The sequence below is a fragment of the Tribolium castaneum genome, chromosome 7, assembly GCF_031307605.1.
Source record: "Tribolium castaneum strain GA2 chromosome 7, icTriCast1.1, whole genome shotgun sequence".
NCBI lineage: Eukaryota > Metazoa > Arthropoda > Insecta > Coleoptera > Tenebrionidae > Tribolium > Tribolium castaneum.
Genome location: NC_087400.1, coordinates 17,342,747 through 17,360,944, shown reverse-complemented (window position 1 = coordinate 17,360,944; position 18,198 = coordinate 17,342,747). Strand labels below are relative to the sequence as shown.

Below are 18,198 nucleotides of genomic sequence, written 5' to 3'. Positions count from 1 at the left end.
ACGAAACGCAAATCACAAAACACAATAAACAAACAGAAAATACTTGCGATTAACACCGATAACACTTTCGACAACCATGCGACGACGTCTATAATTTACTGTCAATGTCAGTTTGACAAATTCGTGACACTTGACGGTGTTGTCGAAGTGCACATGTAAATTAATGTTCAAGGATACCACCCTTAGATAGTCCTTAGCTGTTTAAATTTGCATTGTTTTTGATAATTTTTTATACCTTTGTGTTGGTAATGAAAAAATGAAATTGATGACGCACACGCAAATCGAGCTGACCGCCACTATAGTTTACTGGAAAGGTAATAAAGCTAATAGAACATGCAACCGAGCAACAATTATGAGAAATAACCTGGATGGTTTAAAAGACTCTGATTGGTCGAATTAAAACGTTCTTTTCTTGATTAGCGTTCAAGATAGAAAATTTTGTCATTAGGATTATTTTTTCGTCTTTTTATGAGATTTCTTTCATGTTCTCTGCGCGAGTTGTGGGACAGTGTGTATAAATAGCATGTGGTATACCGGGTGCTCAAAAACCGGCGCACCAACTCAATTGTGTGTGGTAATGAATTGCTTCTATATGAAGATAAAAATAGTAAAAAAATCATTGTATTAAAGTTATTGATCAATAACGAATTTTAAATAAATGATATGTGGCAACGTTGTCGAACAGTCGTGATCGCAATAGAATTTGATCAACAATAAAAATAAATTAGTATTGAAATGTTTTCCTAGGAAATAATTCCCAGTATTGAGACATCTACAAACTGAGATTTTTTGATAAATTTCATTTTTTTTAATTCAAAAAACTGCTAAAATCTGATAGTAAATTTAAAAATCACTATTCATCATTGTGTTAGGGATCAATTACTTAGTGTGAAACATAAAAACATTAACAAATAATAAAAACTGGAGAAGTCAACAAAATAAGTTTGTAGCTCCATATTTTTTTAAATATGACTTTAGGAGTTTTTTCAAGATTTATCCCGTAATCTACACATGCTTTTCAACAACGTACCAGTGAGTTGGTGCGCCGGTTTTTGAACACTCTGTATAATGGCAAGCACTCTTTGTCAAAAGATTTCAAAATGACAGAGTATCGTAATGTTTGTATAATATGGCCTCTATCGGCTCTAGATGGCGCCCTTCTAATCAGAGTTAAAAACGCAAAAAATAAAGAATTTCAGTTATTCAACAAATAAAAAATGATGTAAAATAGCGTTTCAATAAATTGGTTTTTGACAACACGTAATTAATAATTACAAAGATTTTAGCTATACTTACTACGTTTATATCATTAGTAGCATTTGGTCTTTTGATAGTCTGGCTGTCCATGTTCCTCGTACTTTCTTCTCTGTTATTCATGATTTCTTTTTTTACTTTGCTATGAAATTTACTTTTGACAGTCTCGGTATTCATATTGCTTTTTTCTTTGTTTTCTGTTGTCTTGGTCATCGTGGTCATAAATGATTCAGATGGTGATCCCTAGAAGAAAGAAATTTAAAGTAGCTAAAATGTAGACATCATTATTTTTTAATAAACTTAAACGCTTATTAATACAACATGAGTACTTCTGGTTGGATTTTCTTGGCGTGGAAATTAACTAAAACAAAGTTTAAAAACCCGACACACCAAACGTTTATTTGAATCACAACGCGTTTCAACCACAAAGTGGTCATCCTCAACATATTTCAAAAAACCCTTTGCCAAAAATGATTAGAGATTTCAACAACTCCTCGAAAACATGTAAGAACCTTATGACTCCTGAATTAAACGTAAATTGCATGTTTCCAACCCAGTTGTTCCTAAATTTTATTGTCTCCCAAAAATTCACAAACCTGGAAAGTCAGATCCATAGTTTCAGCGATTGGCGCCACAACTTTCAAGGTTTTAAAATGATTAACTAACGAATTTAATAACTTACCACTCCAGCAACCTAGTTTTTCAGTAAAAAATTCTTTACAATTTATTAGTAGTTAAGAATATCACACTGCATAAAGATGGGTTATTGATATCATTTGATGTAAGCTCCAGTTCCACAGAATTTCACTTACTTAAAAAATTTGTTGTCCCAAAACAATTTGGAACAATAAGTTATTTACGAATATATTCAACTCACAGAACTTTGCATGAAGCAAAATATTTTTTAAATTTCCGGAAAGTTTTTCGAATAGCAAGAAGGTACGGCAATGGGATACTCATAATCGCCTTTCTTTGCTGACCTTTTCATAAACCGTTTTGAAAAGGATTTAGAAAAAGAGCTCGAATATTTTCTAAGAGTTTGGCTAAGGTATGTGAATGACATTTTTGCTATTTTTGGTCTAAGTAAATGTACAATAAAAGAATTCATCAAAATTTTAAAGAACAGGTTTTAAAGTATTAAATTCACTTGGAAAAAAGAAGTAGAAAGTTGCCATTTTTAGATACATTAGTTATTAGAGCTAGCAAAAGATTAGAATTTGATATTTATAGGAAAAATACTAGTACACTTTTTGATTCACAGGTTTATTAATTTTCCCTTGAGTAACGCAAGGTTTGAAAAGGGGTTCAATAGTTTTGAGACAAGAATAATTGACAAAATTGTTCGAAAAGTTAAATATAGATCTATGATCAAAGAATCCACGACTTTTACAAACACACCCGAGAAAACAAATAACTTTACCCTATACTCCCTCAATCACAAGAGGTTTATATAGAATTTTAAAAAATCTTGACTTACAAGTCAAGGGTTTTCTCGGTATTCCAGAAGATAAAGTTGGACTTCTGGAAAAATATCGGGCAGACACGTCGATCAATTTTAACACTAGATTTAAAGAACATTTAGCACATTTAAAATTCAACAGATTTGAAAAATCAAGTGTTGCCCAACACATTTTTGAAAAAGGCCATAAAGTTGATAGCACTAACTTAAAAATTGTTACAGTAGTTAATAATTGTAAATTTCTTGACCCTTTCGAGAGTCCCCCGTCCTTTTTTTCCCCTCTACTCCTTGGACAGGGGTAGGAAAAGTGAAAGTCGGCAAAATTTATATACAGGTGTCCCAAAATTGGCCGAACAGATTAGCAGGAAGGTGTGGTCTATGGTCCAGAAACATCAAAAAAAAATATTTAAAAAAATCCATCTTTCTTAGTTTTTAAGATATTCGCTCATTTTTAATAGAAAATTTGGCAATATTGCAGTTTTACCTTGATGATCTCGATGGGCATAAAGGTGACCTCTTAAGTTCATGGAAACAAGATCCACGTGCCCCAACAATAATGCAATAATAAAAATTATGGAAACCATATAATAGCGACAATAAAAACCAGACTTCACAAGTCACAAAATCGTTTCAAAACGTCAATGTAAATATGACAGTTTAATGGTAAAACGAAAATCCATCTTAATACAGCTCTGCCCCAGTCCTACGACGCTTTTTGTTCTTGTGGTAACAATGGTCGAAATCATGCAACTTTGGCCTGGTACAGTAAGACCAAAGCAGACGGTTTTAAAAAGTGGTTTCTACATCCGGTTTGAATCTTTGGGCATTTATGCTGACAAAATAAAAAAAATAGCAAACATTTTTGTTTACAGGCATCAACGCATTAACCGACTACAAACAAAAAGGTAAAGCACAACTCAAAACTCGGAATTTATTACTTAATTTCATTGTCATAAGCATTGTTAGTGGCAATGTTGCCGCATATTTTTTCAGGTAAAATGGTCAAAAAATAAATAGCTGTAAAAGCTACAGACAATACCGTAAAAAGCTGTAACTTGGAATATAACTTTTTTATTTATTTCTCTAACAAACCGCATTAAAAAATACATGAAATTTTTGTAGGTACTGAACTAAGTGAGGTCAAATGTTCCAACTTGAAGCCTCCATTACAGCTTAAATAAAAGAGATAAAATTTTTTTAACATTTTTTCTATGATCTCTAAACAGTACCTATTAGTGTACCACATATCTGTTCCGCCAATTTTGGGACAGTCTGTATAAAGCAAACATTGTAAGAATTAGTTTATTTTATATTCCCACACGTTATGTTTCAAATAAACGTTTGGTGTGTCGGGTTTTTAAACTTTGTTTTAGACAACATGAGTATAAAATTATATCAATATAACAAATTTATTTAATTGTAGTAAGTAATTCCTTCAAGGGTCTCTTAGTTTTAAATTCACTCACTTCTGTATCTTTAGAAGCAATTTCATTTTTGAAAGTTATCCTGTCCATGTTGTTTTCCTCATTGTTGTCATCGATATTGTGCCCCATTATTGTAGGGACCTCTTTACCGTGAAGCGTATCCTCGATAGATAATTCAGAGGAGGATAACTAAAATATTAAATGTTTGCGGTGAAGCCGTCCAAAGTCAGAGTTATTAAAATATGAAAATTTATCAAAAATCTAGTTTAAACTCACCTGTGGGACAGCTCTCCTTTTTGTTCTCTTTTTTTTCCTATGGGTTGCGGCACCGGAATCTGAAAATAAGTTTTAATTATATAAAATTTTGAATGTATACCCTTCCAAGCGAAATAATGAAAATTGATTAAAGTATTATTTCATGATAACAATACTGTTGGGGACTGAAAATGATTAGTCTGCACTAAAATGCAAATTAGGGTTTCTTCGGGTAAACACGTTTATTGTTCACTTCGTCACACTTTCCAAAACAAATGTCATGAACAGATATGGGGCCTAAACCGAAGCAAGCCCAAAGAAACCCTAATTTGCATTTTACTGCAGACTAATCATTTTATGTCCCAAACTGGATTGTTGTCATGAAATATTACTTTAGTCAGTCTTCACTATTTCGCTTGGAAGAGAATACAGTCTGTTCCGTTTAAAACCCACATTAGATCCGATAATGATAATGATGACAGGTTATCCAGTACTCTTTCTAGTCTTTCTATATAAAGCATTCTTCACACAGAATCAATTTTGCTTTAAAAATCAATTGTAAAACACAATTTTATCAGATTTCACAAGATGAAGCTTTGAATAAGCGCCGATATGTCCTTTAATGCTAACTGCTTCGTTTTACATTTTTGCATTTTATTCGAAAATCGTTAATTCTAAGACAAAAAAGTTTTTAAATTAAATGAGATTTTAAACGCTCATAATGGCAAAGCCAAACTAATTTGTACTAAAAAGTTGTAAGACAAGTTATTCCAAGGGGGCACCTATTACATAAATGCAAATTACACTGTCATGTGGTAAATAAAAATAATGTTCGCATGCCAAATTTTACAAAAATTAGTTAAATATTTTTCAAGAGCAATAAATCAAAAACAATTTTTTTAAATATTTTTTAAATGTTAATTTATGGTCAAATAGTTGCACTCGTAAGCGGAACACCGTGTATATCTGAAAATTAGTACCCACTCATAATCCGTTAATTCCTTCTCAACATCTCTTTTAAATACCAAAAAAAACGATTTCAAAATTTTTTAAATTAAAAAATTCAAAGAATCCTAGGACAAGTATTTTAAAAACAGCCTAATTTAAGTGTAGAAAATGTTGATAAAAACTCTCTTAAAATAACTTGAGAAATCCAAAAACACAATAAACAGTAGGTGTAGCTTCCCATTTCAAATAAGACAGTTGATACTGTCTTCCAGTGTAATTAAAAGTGACATCATTTTGATACTATTTTCCTTGTGCAACACCAAACGGATGCCAATTTTCAAAAAATATTACTAACTAATAATAAAAATATTATTAATATAATATAATATAATATAATAATTAATAATAAAAATATTATTAATAATAAAATTGATTTCCAAGAAACTAATTTAATTTAGTATACCGGGTGGTTAGAAAACAGAGATTTTTAGACAACATAGCTAAACTTACCATTTGCAAGTTTTAAGAAGATTTCTTCTAAAGAAATTTGATTAACAATGTAATCATCAATACAAGGAAATTCCATTTGTAAAGCATCAAATGTTGTGAATATCTCAGTTAATAGTTTGTTTTCATTGCGTATTTTATATATCAAAGAGCCCTACAAAAATAATAATATAAATAAAGTAAATTACTAGAGAGATAACTTTGTACAGCATATTCTTCTGATAAGTGTAATTGTAGTTCAGAAAGTTTCTGTTTAAGTAAATCAATGTCTTTATCTGACTTTAATTTTACTGTAACAGTGTAGCCTTTGTTGTATTTATTTTTCAATTCCAATAGACTTCCTTTGTCCTCTATTACACCTTTTTTCATTATTGCTATTCTAAAAGAAAATATTACATAGCCTACTTTAACAGAATAGGAGCTACAATACTTACTCGTCCCATACATTTTCACATTCTTCCATGCTGTGAGAACAAAGTAAAAACGATGTATCCTTCTTCCAGCTGCGTATAATTTTCCAAAAGGTACGTCTGCTAGAAGGATCCACCCCACTTGTAGGTTCATCCAATAATATTATTTGTGGAGATCCTACAAATGCTAGACAGGAACATAATTTTCTTTTATTTCCACCACTGTAGTCCGAACAAGGTTTATCTTGATACTTTTCAAGCTCTAAAAATCAGTAGCAATGTGTCACATGAGATTGAGGGTTGGGCTAAAGTATGAAACCAAGCGTTATTTGCGTATTCATAGTGTTACAAAAAGGCATGATGTCACATAAAGTGAGATAAAGTTGAGGGCAAGAATTATTATTTTTTCGCATCTAAACGGTAAAAAGTCATTTGCTTTCATATATTTTATGTAGTCAACGTCAACTGTCCAGAAGAGGGTCCAGTCAATGGCGCGCAATATAATTAATAATGTATTTGTTCGTCCGGGTTACGGATATCTAAAACTGAGGATATGAAACCACGTACAAATAAAACGTCCCCGTCCTTGAGTTCCATTATTGTCACCAGAGGCGCAGTTTTCCATTACCGTTCAAGTTTTCAGAGCAATGAATTTATAGAATTAGGTGTAATTAAATAAAGGTTAGCACAAGGCGAATAAAAAAATACAGGCAGATAGAGCACTAAATTCTCAATAGTAGAAGATAAAAATAGTACAAAAATTATACAGGGTGCTCAAAAACTGGCGCACCAACTCAGTGGTACGTTATTGAGAAGCAAGTGCAGATTACGGGAAAAATGTTGAAAAAATTCCTACAGTTATATTTTAAAAAATCTGGAGCTACAAACTTATTGTGTTAACTTCTTTAGTTATCATTATTTTTTTATATTCTTATGTTTCATACCAGGTAATCGTTCCGTAACAAAATGATAAGCAATTATTTTTAAATTTACTATCAGATTTTAGCAGATTTTTTAATTTAAAAAAATTAAAATTTATCCAAAAAATCACAATGTGTAGATGTGCCAACACAGATAATTATTTCCTAGGAAACCGTTTCAAAAATAATTTATTTTTATTGATGCTCAAATTCTATTGCGATCATGACTGTTAGACAACGTTGCCACATATCGTTTACCTAAAATTAGTTATTTATCAATAACTTTAGTACAAAGAATTTTTTTACTATTTTTACCTTTATATGTAACCACTTCTCTACCACACACCATTGAGTTGGTGCGCCAGTTTTTGAGCACGTTGTATATTAAACTATATTTAAAAAAATTCAAAGTTTTACCAATTTGCACTCTGTCTTATATTTTTCAAAACGCTGCGAATACGGTAGTAGACTGCGGACTGAGGTAGTAGAAAATTAAATTTTTTACAAAAAAGTGCACGACACCATATTTTTTATCTTCAAACGATTTAGGCATAAGTTCACTTCCCAATACTTAACCACCGGCAAATTGAAGGAAATCCGTTTAGATTCTTGGCAATCTATAAACACCTTTTATGGCCTATTCTGAATTTCCCGCTTAAGAATGCAATCAGCGCGCAGGTCTGAAACTGTTTCTAGAAATCAGCTGATACCATAAACGTCTCATAAAAACTATGCTGTCAGATTATTTTCGTTCTTTTTGTTTTAAACAGATATTTTAATACTTTCTGATTTAAGTAAAACGTTTTTGATGTTTATACTGTACGTTATAACTTTATATTCACTTAGCAACGTGTTAATCGAGCCAATAAAAATCCGAGTAAGAAGCTTATAATATAACGAAGTTTATAACGTTTGTGATGCGCAAACTCTGTACTTTTAGATAATAGCACGTAATAGTGTTAATTGTTAGTATTAGCAATTAGTGTTTTTAACAATGTAAATTCTGACAATAGTAAGCTGCAAGTGTCCCTAAAATTAAAATGTGCCGACTACACCACTGGTCTCAAATATTTAGTGGGGAAGTAAGTTAGCGCGCGCACTTTGCAAAGAGTCATAAAAGGTGTTTGTGCAAGAACCACAGTTTCTCGCTTATGTTCCCTCCATAAGTTTCCCCCTCCACGGGTACCGAATATCGTGCGATTTTGTATCTCGTCTCGTAAGTTATAGTCAGGGTGGTGAAACCTAAATGCACCAAGCCAAGTATAGGCGCCAAATTCAAAATCGACTGTAGTTCCGATTGCCGTCGCAGATGTCGCACACACGTATAGTCAATTTTAGCGAAGCTACCTATAATATCGGCAGAAATTAACATTGGACCTGTAACAGTTGACAGTTGACGCAATTTAAAAAGTAAATATTGCCATTGTGCAAATCGCCATTTTGTGCTTGGTTTGTTTGGTGCACAGCTTCCTTGTTTAGTGAAGGGAGGTACCCTTTACACGGCTGGTCGCATTGAACAAAAAAAGTGTTTTTTGACAGCTTACTTTATTGTAGCGCCATCTATTAGTTGCTGCTGAAAAATTCACTTCGTGTCAAACGTGACAACCGTGATATTTTTTACAAATTTAAGTTTTCAACCTCTTTTGCACAAGATTTATACAAAATTTTGCTAACAAGAAGGCAAGACAAAGCTTAGTTTCATTTTTTTTCCACAAGTTTTAACATAAATTTGAAATACAAAGCATTTGGACACTAATGGGTACGTTTTGTACAGTGGTTGCAAATGCGTTCGAACACTCTTTTGATCATTTTCGTGAGCATAAAAATGTTTGTTTACCATTCAGCAAAATGTTCAAGTTTGTATGACGCTTTTTACGTTCGTTTTGTGTTTCGCAGTTCGCTCTTGGCATAGGTTATTGGTCACTCATATGGCAACATGCGCTTTTGGTTCCTCACAGTAAAAACACGTGCCAAATGTTTGTAGAATACGTTTTCTACAACTATACATCTAAAACTAATGGGTTAGCCTTAGAACTCTTCTGCACTGACAGCAGTGTGATAACACTTAACCTTAGAACTGTCAGAATTGTTTTACTTTATAGTGGCTCCCTCTCAGAAACAAAAATATGCCAAGGAACTAAGCAATGCGGCCAGCCGTGTGAAGGGAAAGTCCCTTCATTAATCAACGAAGCTGTGGTTTGGTGTTTACAGTTTTTCCACTGTGTAATGAAGTTTTGACAAATGTTTGACATTTCTCCATACGAAACAGATTTTAAAGCAATTTTAAACTTTGTTGGGTCTTATTTGAAGAATAAAATGTTGTGGTGTTCAGCTCTTTGTGTAAATCGGTTCATTTATTCCACCTTGTGGATGATAAATTACTTGATATCACTTGTGGTTTAAAAATCTACTCGTGAAATAAAGCGTCCGATTTACACTCAAACTTGTTAAATAATTAATTATTATGATAAAACATTTGAAAACATTTATTGTTAAAATTATGTTTATTTTTTAAATGCTTATTTTTGATCTTTCTAACTGTAGATTCACCGTATATTTATTTTACTTTTAAATACTTTTTATAATTTTACATCCCTTGATTGTTTTACATTATACATATTTTCACACACTCAAAGCAGCACTGCCTGGGCAAGATAGTTTGAAGTAACCTTATGCTTATGCAGTTATATTTCTACAATTTCTACAATCTAACAAATATTGTCAGTAGGGTTCAGGTGTATTTTTGTTTTACAAAAATCAAATGTTTGTGACCTATTTTACTTTAATTTTGACATTGTTATTGTGGTAATATTAGCTATTTCAAAACTATAAAAACGCCAACGTAGCATTCTACCAAATATTTTTTTAAATAAGGTTGATAAAAATGTAAAATAGTTCTTATTGATTAGATCTCTTATTTTATTGAAAGTATAAATTACATTAGCTATTATACTTTTCCAGTGAACGAATAATTTTAATTTTATTTTTCGTATTCTTTGTAAATATTCAGCAACAATAGTTGTCTAACATCAGAAAGTGTTATTACCAACTATTATTGTGAATATTTACAAATAATACGAAAAATGCAATCAAACTTTAAAAGAAAAATAAATACGGGCAATTCAAATCGCCCGCGATAACACTTGGTACGCGCTGGCAACTATAGATGTGCTAGTGACACTTTCGCTCTATCGGGACAAGGACAGATGCGTTTCTGTAAAACCTGTTATTCAATATTCTGTGGTTATAGTCCTTCGTGGTACGGGTTGGAGGATACACGTTTTTTTAAACTGAGTCTTATAAAAAAAATTCTGTTGACTTAGAATCCAAACTAAGTTTTTCGATTTGGAATTGCCTTCATCACGAAAAGACGTTTCTATGAAAATTTTTGAAAAACTTAAAATTGGTAAAATTGGTAGTTACATCGTTACATCTTCCTTCTGCATAAAGCTAGAAACTTTATTTTTGTTTGCAAAGATTTCTTAGTGAATGTGGATTCTAATGAATAGACACAAGTTTTAGTTTGGACACAAGAAAATTGAGAAAATTGCATTTTTTTGTAACGTTTCATATTTGTGTAGTGAAATTTTCGAGTTCCAAGAAATTTTTTTATCTTAAAAGACAGACCTATACATAATCGAGATGAAATGAAGCTAATAGCTTAAATAAGTTTTTGGTGCAAGAATTATTTCGATATCTTTAACACTCAACAAGTTATTGCAATTTAAAGTTACTACGATATGCACTTGAAGTGACAATGTCGCGTATCTCTCTTTGTACTCGTAGTGTTGCCCAATTTTCTCAGTTTTCTTTTCTTCAAAGCAAAAAGTTGTGTATTTACGTTAAAAACTACATTCATTGAGCAATCTTTTGCATAAAAAATCGAAGTTTCTATCTTTATCCAATTTTAAGTTTTTCAAGAATTTCTTCAAAAACGTCTTTTTATGATGAAGACAACTCCAAATCGAGAAACTAAATCCAGATTTGAATTCAGCAGATAATTTTGCATGAGAATAAGTGTTTAGTAAACGAGTCCGTTTTTAAGGTTGTAAGTGCACCCCGGTCATAACCCATGAAAATGAATGTACGACACTGAATTGAAGCGAACGCGCAATAGGAGGATTGCTGATATCATAGACAAGAACCGCAAGTTTGTTTTAAGATTTTTACCAGTTAACGATTGACAAGTTCAAGTTAAAACAAAAGCTGCTTTATTCCCAAGAGTCCACTACAGGTGCAAAAGTAATATATTTTCTTTTTAACACACAATGTTGGTGGGAAATGATGTTCAAAGTACACCAATTTTTTTTTAGTTTTTATGATTTTTTTCAGAATTAAATAAAGCACTTACAGCATTTTAAAACACTTTTGCACCTACAGCCCGAGTAGGTGAACGTATCCTGTAAATAACTTTCAAAAACGTTACTAAAAATGGCTGTGAAACACCGAGGAAAATGGCTAAAATTCGACACCTTTTAGCGTGGGTATTCTCCCCCTTAAGCAAAAAATGCTTAGTTCTATAACTTAAAAAACTTACCAAAAGCCTTTAGCAAATGTTTTGTAACTTGTTGTGCATCTGTGTCTGAATATCCTTTCAGACATGCGAAAGTGTATACTAATTCTCTGCCAGTTAGGTAAAAATTTAAGTAGTTCTCTTGAGGGCAGTAACCGATTTTTTTGGTATACTACAAAAAAAAATTAACTACCTGAACAGTTTTGATCAAATAATACTCACATCATTTCGTGTTATGGGAACTCCTTCTACTACAACTGTACCTTCGTCAAAAAATAGTGATTTTGTTAAAATATTAAATATGGTCGATTTTCCAGCACCATTTGCACCCAACAATCCAAAACAAATGGTCCTGCACACTCGCAGCGTTACACTTTGCAGTATTGTTTTTAGACCATATGTTTTAACTACTTTTTTAGCAACTAATGCGTCATTTTCACTCCCACCATCTTCCCATAAAGCAGGTACATTACCGTGTTTTCCTATTTGTTTTGTAAATTTATTATAAATCTGTGACGGAGTAAATCTGATTAAATGAAGAATTTTTCGCATTATTTCCGTGTTTCTAAGCAATAAGAAAAGAAAATATAATCCAAATGCCACAAACATTTCTAAGAGATTCTGTTGGATTCCCACTGTATCGTTAAAAAAATAACTTTTGAAGTTGTCGCATTCTTTCGAATTACCTGAAAATGCATTTGAGATGAATACTAGTAATTACACAACTTTCTTATTTTTATACCATAACAACATGGGTTCGGCGTCAAACGACAAATATGCTTTTTTTTGTTTGGGTTCATGTATTTCCAATTGAAATTTTCAACAAATTTTGTGGTAAATTTTGTACAAATATAACCTAAACTGAATTGTGGGAAAAAGGTTGCGAAGACGTGGGTCAGGTTCTTTGCAAGCCTTATGTAGAAATCATCCTTAGACAGTTCCATTGCTACGATAACAAGTGTACACGTAAGACCGGTAAAAATTCCAGTAACAAAAAATGAAGTTAATCCCGTTGCCATTGTTTTCTTAAAACTGAATAAATAGCAGAAAGGAAGTGACGTCACCATGTATAATAAACATATTGTCATTAATGTTTCTGTAAAATATTACTTTATACCGTTTATTTTCCATAATGTTAACTCATACCAAACTCTTCTCTTCTAAAAAGTATAGAGTTAAATGCCAACAAATTTAAAAGCCATAACGACAAAAAAAGAAGCACTAGATGTAGAACAGAAAATACAAAATCAAAGAAAATATTTGTAAGCCAGTAAAAATATGATTTGACTCCGGCAAATATTTGGAGCTGAAAGAAATTGGTGGAAACTTCTGCATTTGGGAATATAATAAAATTGCTGCCAAAAATTAACATACCTAAAATTACCAAAAAACAATAAAATCATTGAATATGTACTTTTTGAGTATACTTACTTAAAGGTATAAGTAAAACCCACACACCTGCCACATTTAATACAGATAATTCTGGAGGAAATGATTTACAACTGAATGACTTCAAAGGTGTGTTACTTGTTATTATTGAATAACTTTCGTTAAGCAATGTTTGAGCGATTGCATTAGATGCCAAGTTAATTGAAATCGGAAGTCCATGAAGTGCAAATCGATTGTACATAACATTAACACTGAGATGATTACTTGAAGTTTTATTAAACTCAGCAGCCGTAATCATGTGTCTTTTATAAAAAGCTATATTTTGAGTTCCCTTCTGTATAATTTCTTCAGAAACATCGTTTGCGAATTGAGGATATCCTCCTTGTTGTCTAACAATTTTCTCATAGAAAGATGCTATTTTTGTCAATTCCACTGAACGATCGCACTCATAATAGGAATGTGATTTTTCGTAAACTCTTAAAGTTAAATTTAGTTGAGGTTCTGGATCGTTACTGTAGTCCACATTTGATATGCTTAATGAAATCGCAAAAAGAAAAATTGCAATTGATGAAATCATCTGTAGGCACGAATTTTTTTTACACTTAGTTTCAAACTATGTAACTAATACTTACGCAAAGAAAATACCAATGAAATGTTTTCTTAAAGAAATACCAACGTTTGATAATTAACGCCAAAAATAGATCCCGCATAGAACATGTAAAATTTCCTTGTCTCTTATGAAATACATCTATTTCATCTATAAAAGTCAAAGCGGATAAATTAATAAAGATCTATATTTTTTCAATCTCACTTACCAGGAGTTGTTTTTACGTCAACTTCGCTCTGTTGAAGCCCAAGATGTTGGCCTCGCGCTCTAAAAACATCCAAATTAGAAGTTTGTATGTATTTACATTAGAATGATTGTACTTTAAAAAGACGTCATTAAGTGTCGTCAAGTTGAGCCCTATTGAAATTATTCGCCAATCATCTTTTCTTTTTTCTAATAATTCCAAAACTTTTTTATATTTGTTTCTCTTATTCATAGGTAATAAGTAAACACAAATATCGTGAGTTGATGTATAGTAATTTGCAGGTAACAATTTTGCTTCAGAAATGTATCGTTGAATTTCTTTCGTAATTGTTTCTTCGAAGGCTCGTGTTTTTAAGATCAAAGATAAGTGATAACCAGTGTCTTAAAAAACAGATCAGTCAAAAAAATATCTATTTTAAAAAACTAACTGTATTTCTTTTTCAAATTGTACGGAGTATCACAATCTTGTAATTGTCCATTCTCCATGATGGCAATATAGTCTCCAAGAACATCAGCTTCTTCCATTAAATGAGTTGTAATTAGTACAGTTCTCATTTTTCTATATTCGAGTAACAGATCCCAAACTTTACGACGTGATTCTGGATCCATACCAGAAGTAGGTTCGTCCAAAACAAGTATCTTTAATTTAAAACAAATCAAAAGTTTTACAATCTAATGGTGCATAAAAAGGTACCTGTGAACCACCTATCAAGGCCATGCCAAGACATAGCTTTCTTTTCATTCCACCAGATAGAGTAGAAACCATTTCGTCTCTTTTTTCTTTAAAACCAAGTTTTTGTAATATTGTTTCTGCTTCTTCGGTAGCATGTCTCGATCGCTTTATCTAATAAAATAAGACTCAAAACAGTTACATTATTTATTTTTTGTAATTTGCCAACATTTTGATGCTTTATTAGGGATCTTAAAGCACGCAATGTCATCAAGTTCGATGTCATAATAGTCATTATTTGACGGAACATTTTACAAAATTTGTTAGGTTTGGGGACTGTATTTTTGCTAATTTCACAAATTTCAGGGGACGTTCATGCAAGATTACCTTCATTATCATCCACACTCTTTTTGACAAAATTTTATAAAACAAAAATTTAAAATCAATTTTTAACTTTCATAATTGATACATTACTAACTGTTACAAAAATCCCTGAATCGACTAAAATAACAACAAAAAAGGGGCAAATTACAAGAAATAGTATAAAAAAAACGTTTCATAAAACTTTAAAGCACTCATTCAAGCACTCGTAGTTAACGCCACTCGTTTTTTAAACTGAATTCGTGCTTCAAGAGAGGTCTTATGAAACTTGTTTTTTTAATATTCTATTGTCATACCAATGCAAAAAATTTTAAATGTTCAAAAACTGTCAAATCTTCAAAAAGTAAGTTGTGTTGTGTACATAAACCAAGAAGTTTTCTAGTTCCACTAGTATTTTTTTTTATGTTGTTTCCCTTAATTTTGATATCACCACTTGTGGCATTGATCATTCCTGTTTAATAATAATAATAAGTATTTTTAAATAAAATATGTAAAAATACCTGTTAAAATATGCATTGTTGTAGTTTTGCCTGCGCCGTTATGTCCCAACAAGACAGTTATGTGGTTTTCGTTGATAGTCATATTTAGATTATTAACAGCAACCGTGTTGTTAAATTTTTTATATAGGTTACGAATTTCGATACAAGGTGGCTTCTGTCTTCCTTCTAGATCAATAAGAGGAATTTCAGTTAAATCAGCATGTGAGTCATGAACAAACCATTTTTTAAGATACTAAAATTTATCACTTATTTTGTTGTTAAATTAACAGGAAACTTACATTCTTCATTCTTATTAAAGGAAAATTAAGTGGTTGGGCAATTCCGAAGTTTCCTGGCTTAATATTCTCAATGTAGATTGTTAACAATGTTAAGACAGCCATGTCAACAATCAACATTATGAAAACGCTTCCCATCGTAACATCGTTTTCCCCACCGCTTCCTGACTGAAACATATTCGACCAATGGACACCAGTCTCTAAAAAATATTTTAATTAAATTAAAAGTTGTGCACTAAGAATTGTTTGTTGTACCTCTTATTTCATAAAGCGAAATCGCTTTGTATCCGTAATAGAGTGCCATGTTGGGAAATAAAGTGAAAAATATTTTCAAAGTCCATGCTGAATATTCGTATGAGATTATTAAATTCTGTGATATGAAATAAGAGAAAATCCAAATCAGCAAAAAAACCACGGTTGCTGTTGATGCTAAAATATCATTTTAAGTGTAACTTGTGACTTTACGTCTAGACACTTTATACCATGAGATCGAAAATGTACCAAATTAAAGCAAGCCTAAAAGGGAAGTGTAACTTTAGCTACATTTTTTTAACATCGTGTTAAAAACTAAGGAGGTGTCCAGAAATATTGCTTTTACGTTAGTAAAACTCATTTTTTTTTCAGTTGTTAAAATAACATTTAACAATAATTAATTAGCTCTTATAAATTATTGATGAACTACAAAAAATAATAGCTAATGTAATTTATACAAAGCAATCAACAAGTTCTTCTATCAAGTAAGTTTAGAAATTAAAGGGCGTATGTCTGTGGAAATCAAGCCTAATGTCAAAGAAAAAATGTCAACAAAATTAAGCAAATTAAATTATTATTGAAATCCATTTCTGACCCATAGACACCATTTACGGGTCGTGTAACGTTCGGGTGTTATTTGTATCATGGATTCATGGAATTTAACAGTTTACGTTTGAGGAAATTTTAGTTTAAATTTTGACAGTAGGCTGAACTAATATACGATACCGGACACACCTTCTCAAGTAATACGCCTACTTGATAGAAGGACTTTTTGATCGCTTTGTACAATGTACTTTTTAATGATTTTCATCTAGTCGTCTGTGAATTTCTCATGTAAAATCAGAAAATGCCGCTTCATATAACTAATGAAAGGCATTTAGACGTCGAATATTACCATTCTCCATTTATTAACTCTCTAATTCGGAAATAAGCTTCGATATTAAAAATGTTTTCTTGATCGGTGTAACAATTTAATTGCATTTTAACAAAGTTTTCAAAAAAAATTAATTGAATTTCTCAACTGACAGATGTGACATTTATTGACAGAGGATTCAAATGAGAAGAGCGGCACAAATTGATGTAAACCAATTTCAAAATTAACAGATGAGAATCATTTAAAAACACATTGTATTTTCATTGAGAGACCTTAACAACAATTTTACAATTTTAACAATCTTATTTACAAAAAATTATTCGGTAAAATGCGATGTTGGCGTTTTTATAGTTTTTATTGTTTAGCTAATAGGCTTTTTGTTGAATGGTAAACACCATTTTGGAATAATTTAGACAATGATTTTGAAAAAATCCTGATCTGTCAATTTTTGACGTATAGCTAAAATTCCACAGGCACGGCCTTCTCTAATTCAGTTTATTTTCGATTTCATGTTCATAATACGGTACGTTTAAAAAATCTTTAGATCAACTTTTGCTGTGGAATTTAGATTGACAGATTTTTATTGTCTTTGATAGATTATCGTTTTATTCTGTTGAAGTGTCAAACGCGCTACTTGCGATTTTCTCCAACGCCAGTATTTTTGTATGTACCTAATCGTAAGAAATTAACATACGTTCAAAATTTTGAACTTTTTGAACGCACTATATAGTTGATAAGTAAATTTTTTAGTTGAAAAATTTAAACATTTGTTAACAAAAAATCTATACTTACGTTTGTTTATTATTGTAGCTATAAGGAAACAAAATGTGATAGCTGCCATGCAATATAACAAAAGAAACGCAAATATAACGAAACCATTTGAATATTCCACAAGTGGATATGGAACCTCCCAGAGAGGTACTTTCATCAAAATGACGATTAGTATCACAGAAAAAAAATTTACAGTTAAAGCATCAATAAACCATCCTAACCATAACATAGCCGAATCCATACCAACCATCTTCATTAATTCCTAAAATATCTCCAAATTAATTTTTACTTTAACAACATTGTATGCCCACTAACCCTACTTCCGACATATTTTTCATTAGCAACTCTTTGTAATAATGAAAGGCATAAAAATACGAAACTGAAAATTGTGATCAGTGGTAAATAGTTGATAAAGAGTTGACTCAATCGAGAAACATCAGTGTGAGGCGGATATGGAAACTCTTCGATGGAAATATCCAAATTTATAGGTAGGTGTTTGTCTTCATGCAGCTCTATAAATGCTAAGTTGATAGCCAATTGGAATGCAACAAAGCCTTTGTACAAATATTTTGAAGATCCTTCAAT

General features: G+C 31.5%; 1 protein-coding gene across 11 annotated transcripts in view; it reads right to left on the bottom strand.

Moving 5' to 3' along the window:
• LOC655486 (uncharacterized) overlaps window positions 1-18,198 on the bottom strand; it is a 29,992-nt gene that overhangs the window by 11,174 nt on the left and 620 nt on the right. For 4 of the 11 annotated variants that reach the window (XR_010335029.1, XR_010335030.1, XR_010335031.1 and 1 more), the window contains exons 3-24: window positions 17,929-18,191; window positions 17,635-17,875; window positions 15,972-16,145; window positions 15,720-15,916; window positions 15,442-15,673; window positions 15,238-15,392; window positions 14,585-14,734; window positions 14,319-14,529; window positions 14,007-14,271; window positions 13,895-13,953; window positions 13,712-13,836; window positions 13,122-13,656; window positions 12,837-13,064; window positions 12,433-12,786; window positions 11,913-12,376; window positions 11,715-11,862; window positions 6,282-6,519; window positions 6,055-6,226; window positions 5,851-6,001; window positions 4,414-4,472; window positions 4,180-4,326; window positions 1,297-1,497 (exon numbers count right to left, since the gene is read on the bottom strand). Coding sequence is in view for 4 of the 11 variants with exons in the window: in XM_015984261.2 (XP_015839747.2) it covers window positions 8,289-8,524; window positions 11,715-11,862; window positions 11,913-12,376; window positions 12,433-12,786; window positions 12,837-13,064; window positions 13,122-13,656; window positions 13,712-13,836; window positions 13,895-13,953; window positions 14,007-14,271; window positions 14,319-14,529; window positions 14,585-14,734; window positions 15,238-15,392; window positions 15,442-15,673; window positions 15,720-15,916; window positions 15,972-16,145; window positions 17,635-17,875; window positions 17,929-18,191 (4,037 nt within the window). In the remaining 7 variants the exon portion in view is untranslated. Of the gene's footprint in view, window positions 1-1,296; window positions 1,498-4,179; window positions 4,327-4,413; window positions 4,473-5,850; window positions 6,002-6,054; window positions 6,227-6,281; window positions 6,520-7,445; window positions 8,525-10,155; window positions 10,392-11,528; window positions 11,636-11,714; window positions 11,863-11,912; window positions 12,377-12,432; window positions 12,787-12,836; window positions 13,065-13,121; window positions 13,657-13,711; window positions 13,837-13,894; window positions 13,954-14,006; window positions 14,272-14,318; window positions 14,530-14,584; window positions 14,735-15,237; window positions 15,393-15,441; window positions 15,674-15,719; window positions 15,917-15,971; window positions 16,146-16,198; window positions 16,217-17,634; window positions 17,876-17,928; window positions 18,192-18,198 lie in introns of those variants that run through there. The other 7 variants (XR_010335034.1, XR_010335033.1, XR_010335035.1 and 4 more) reach the window with 7 other exon arrangements.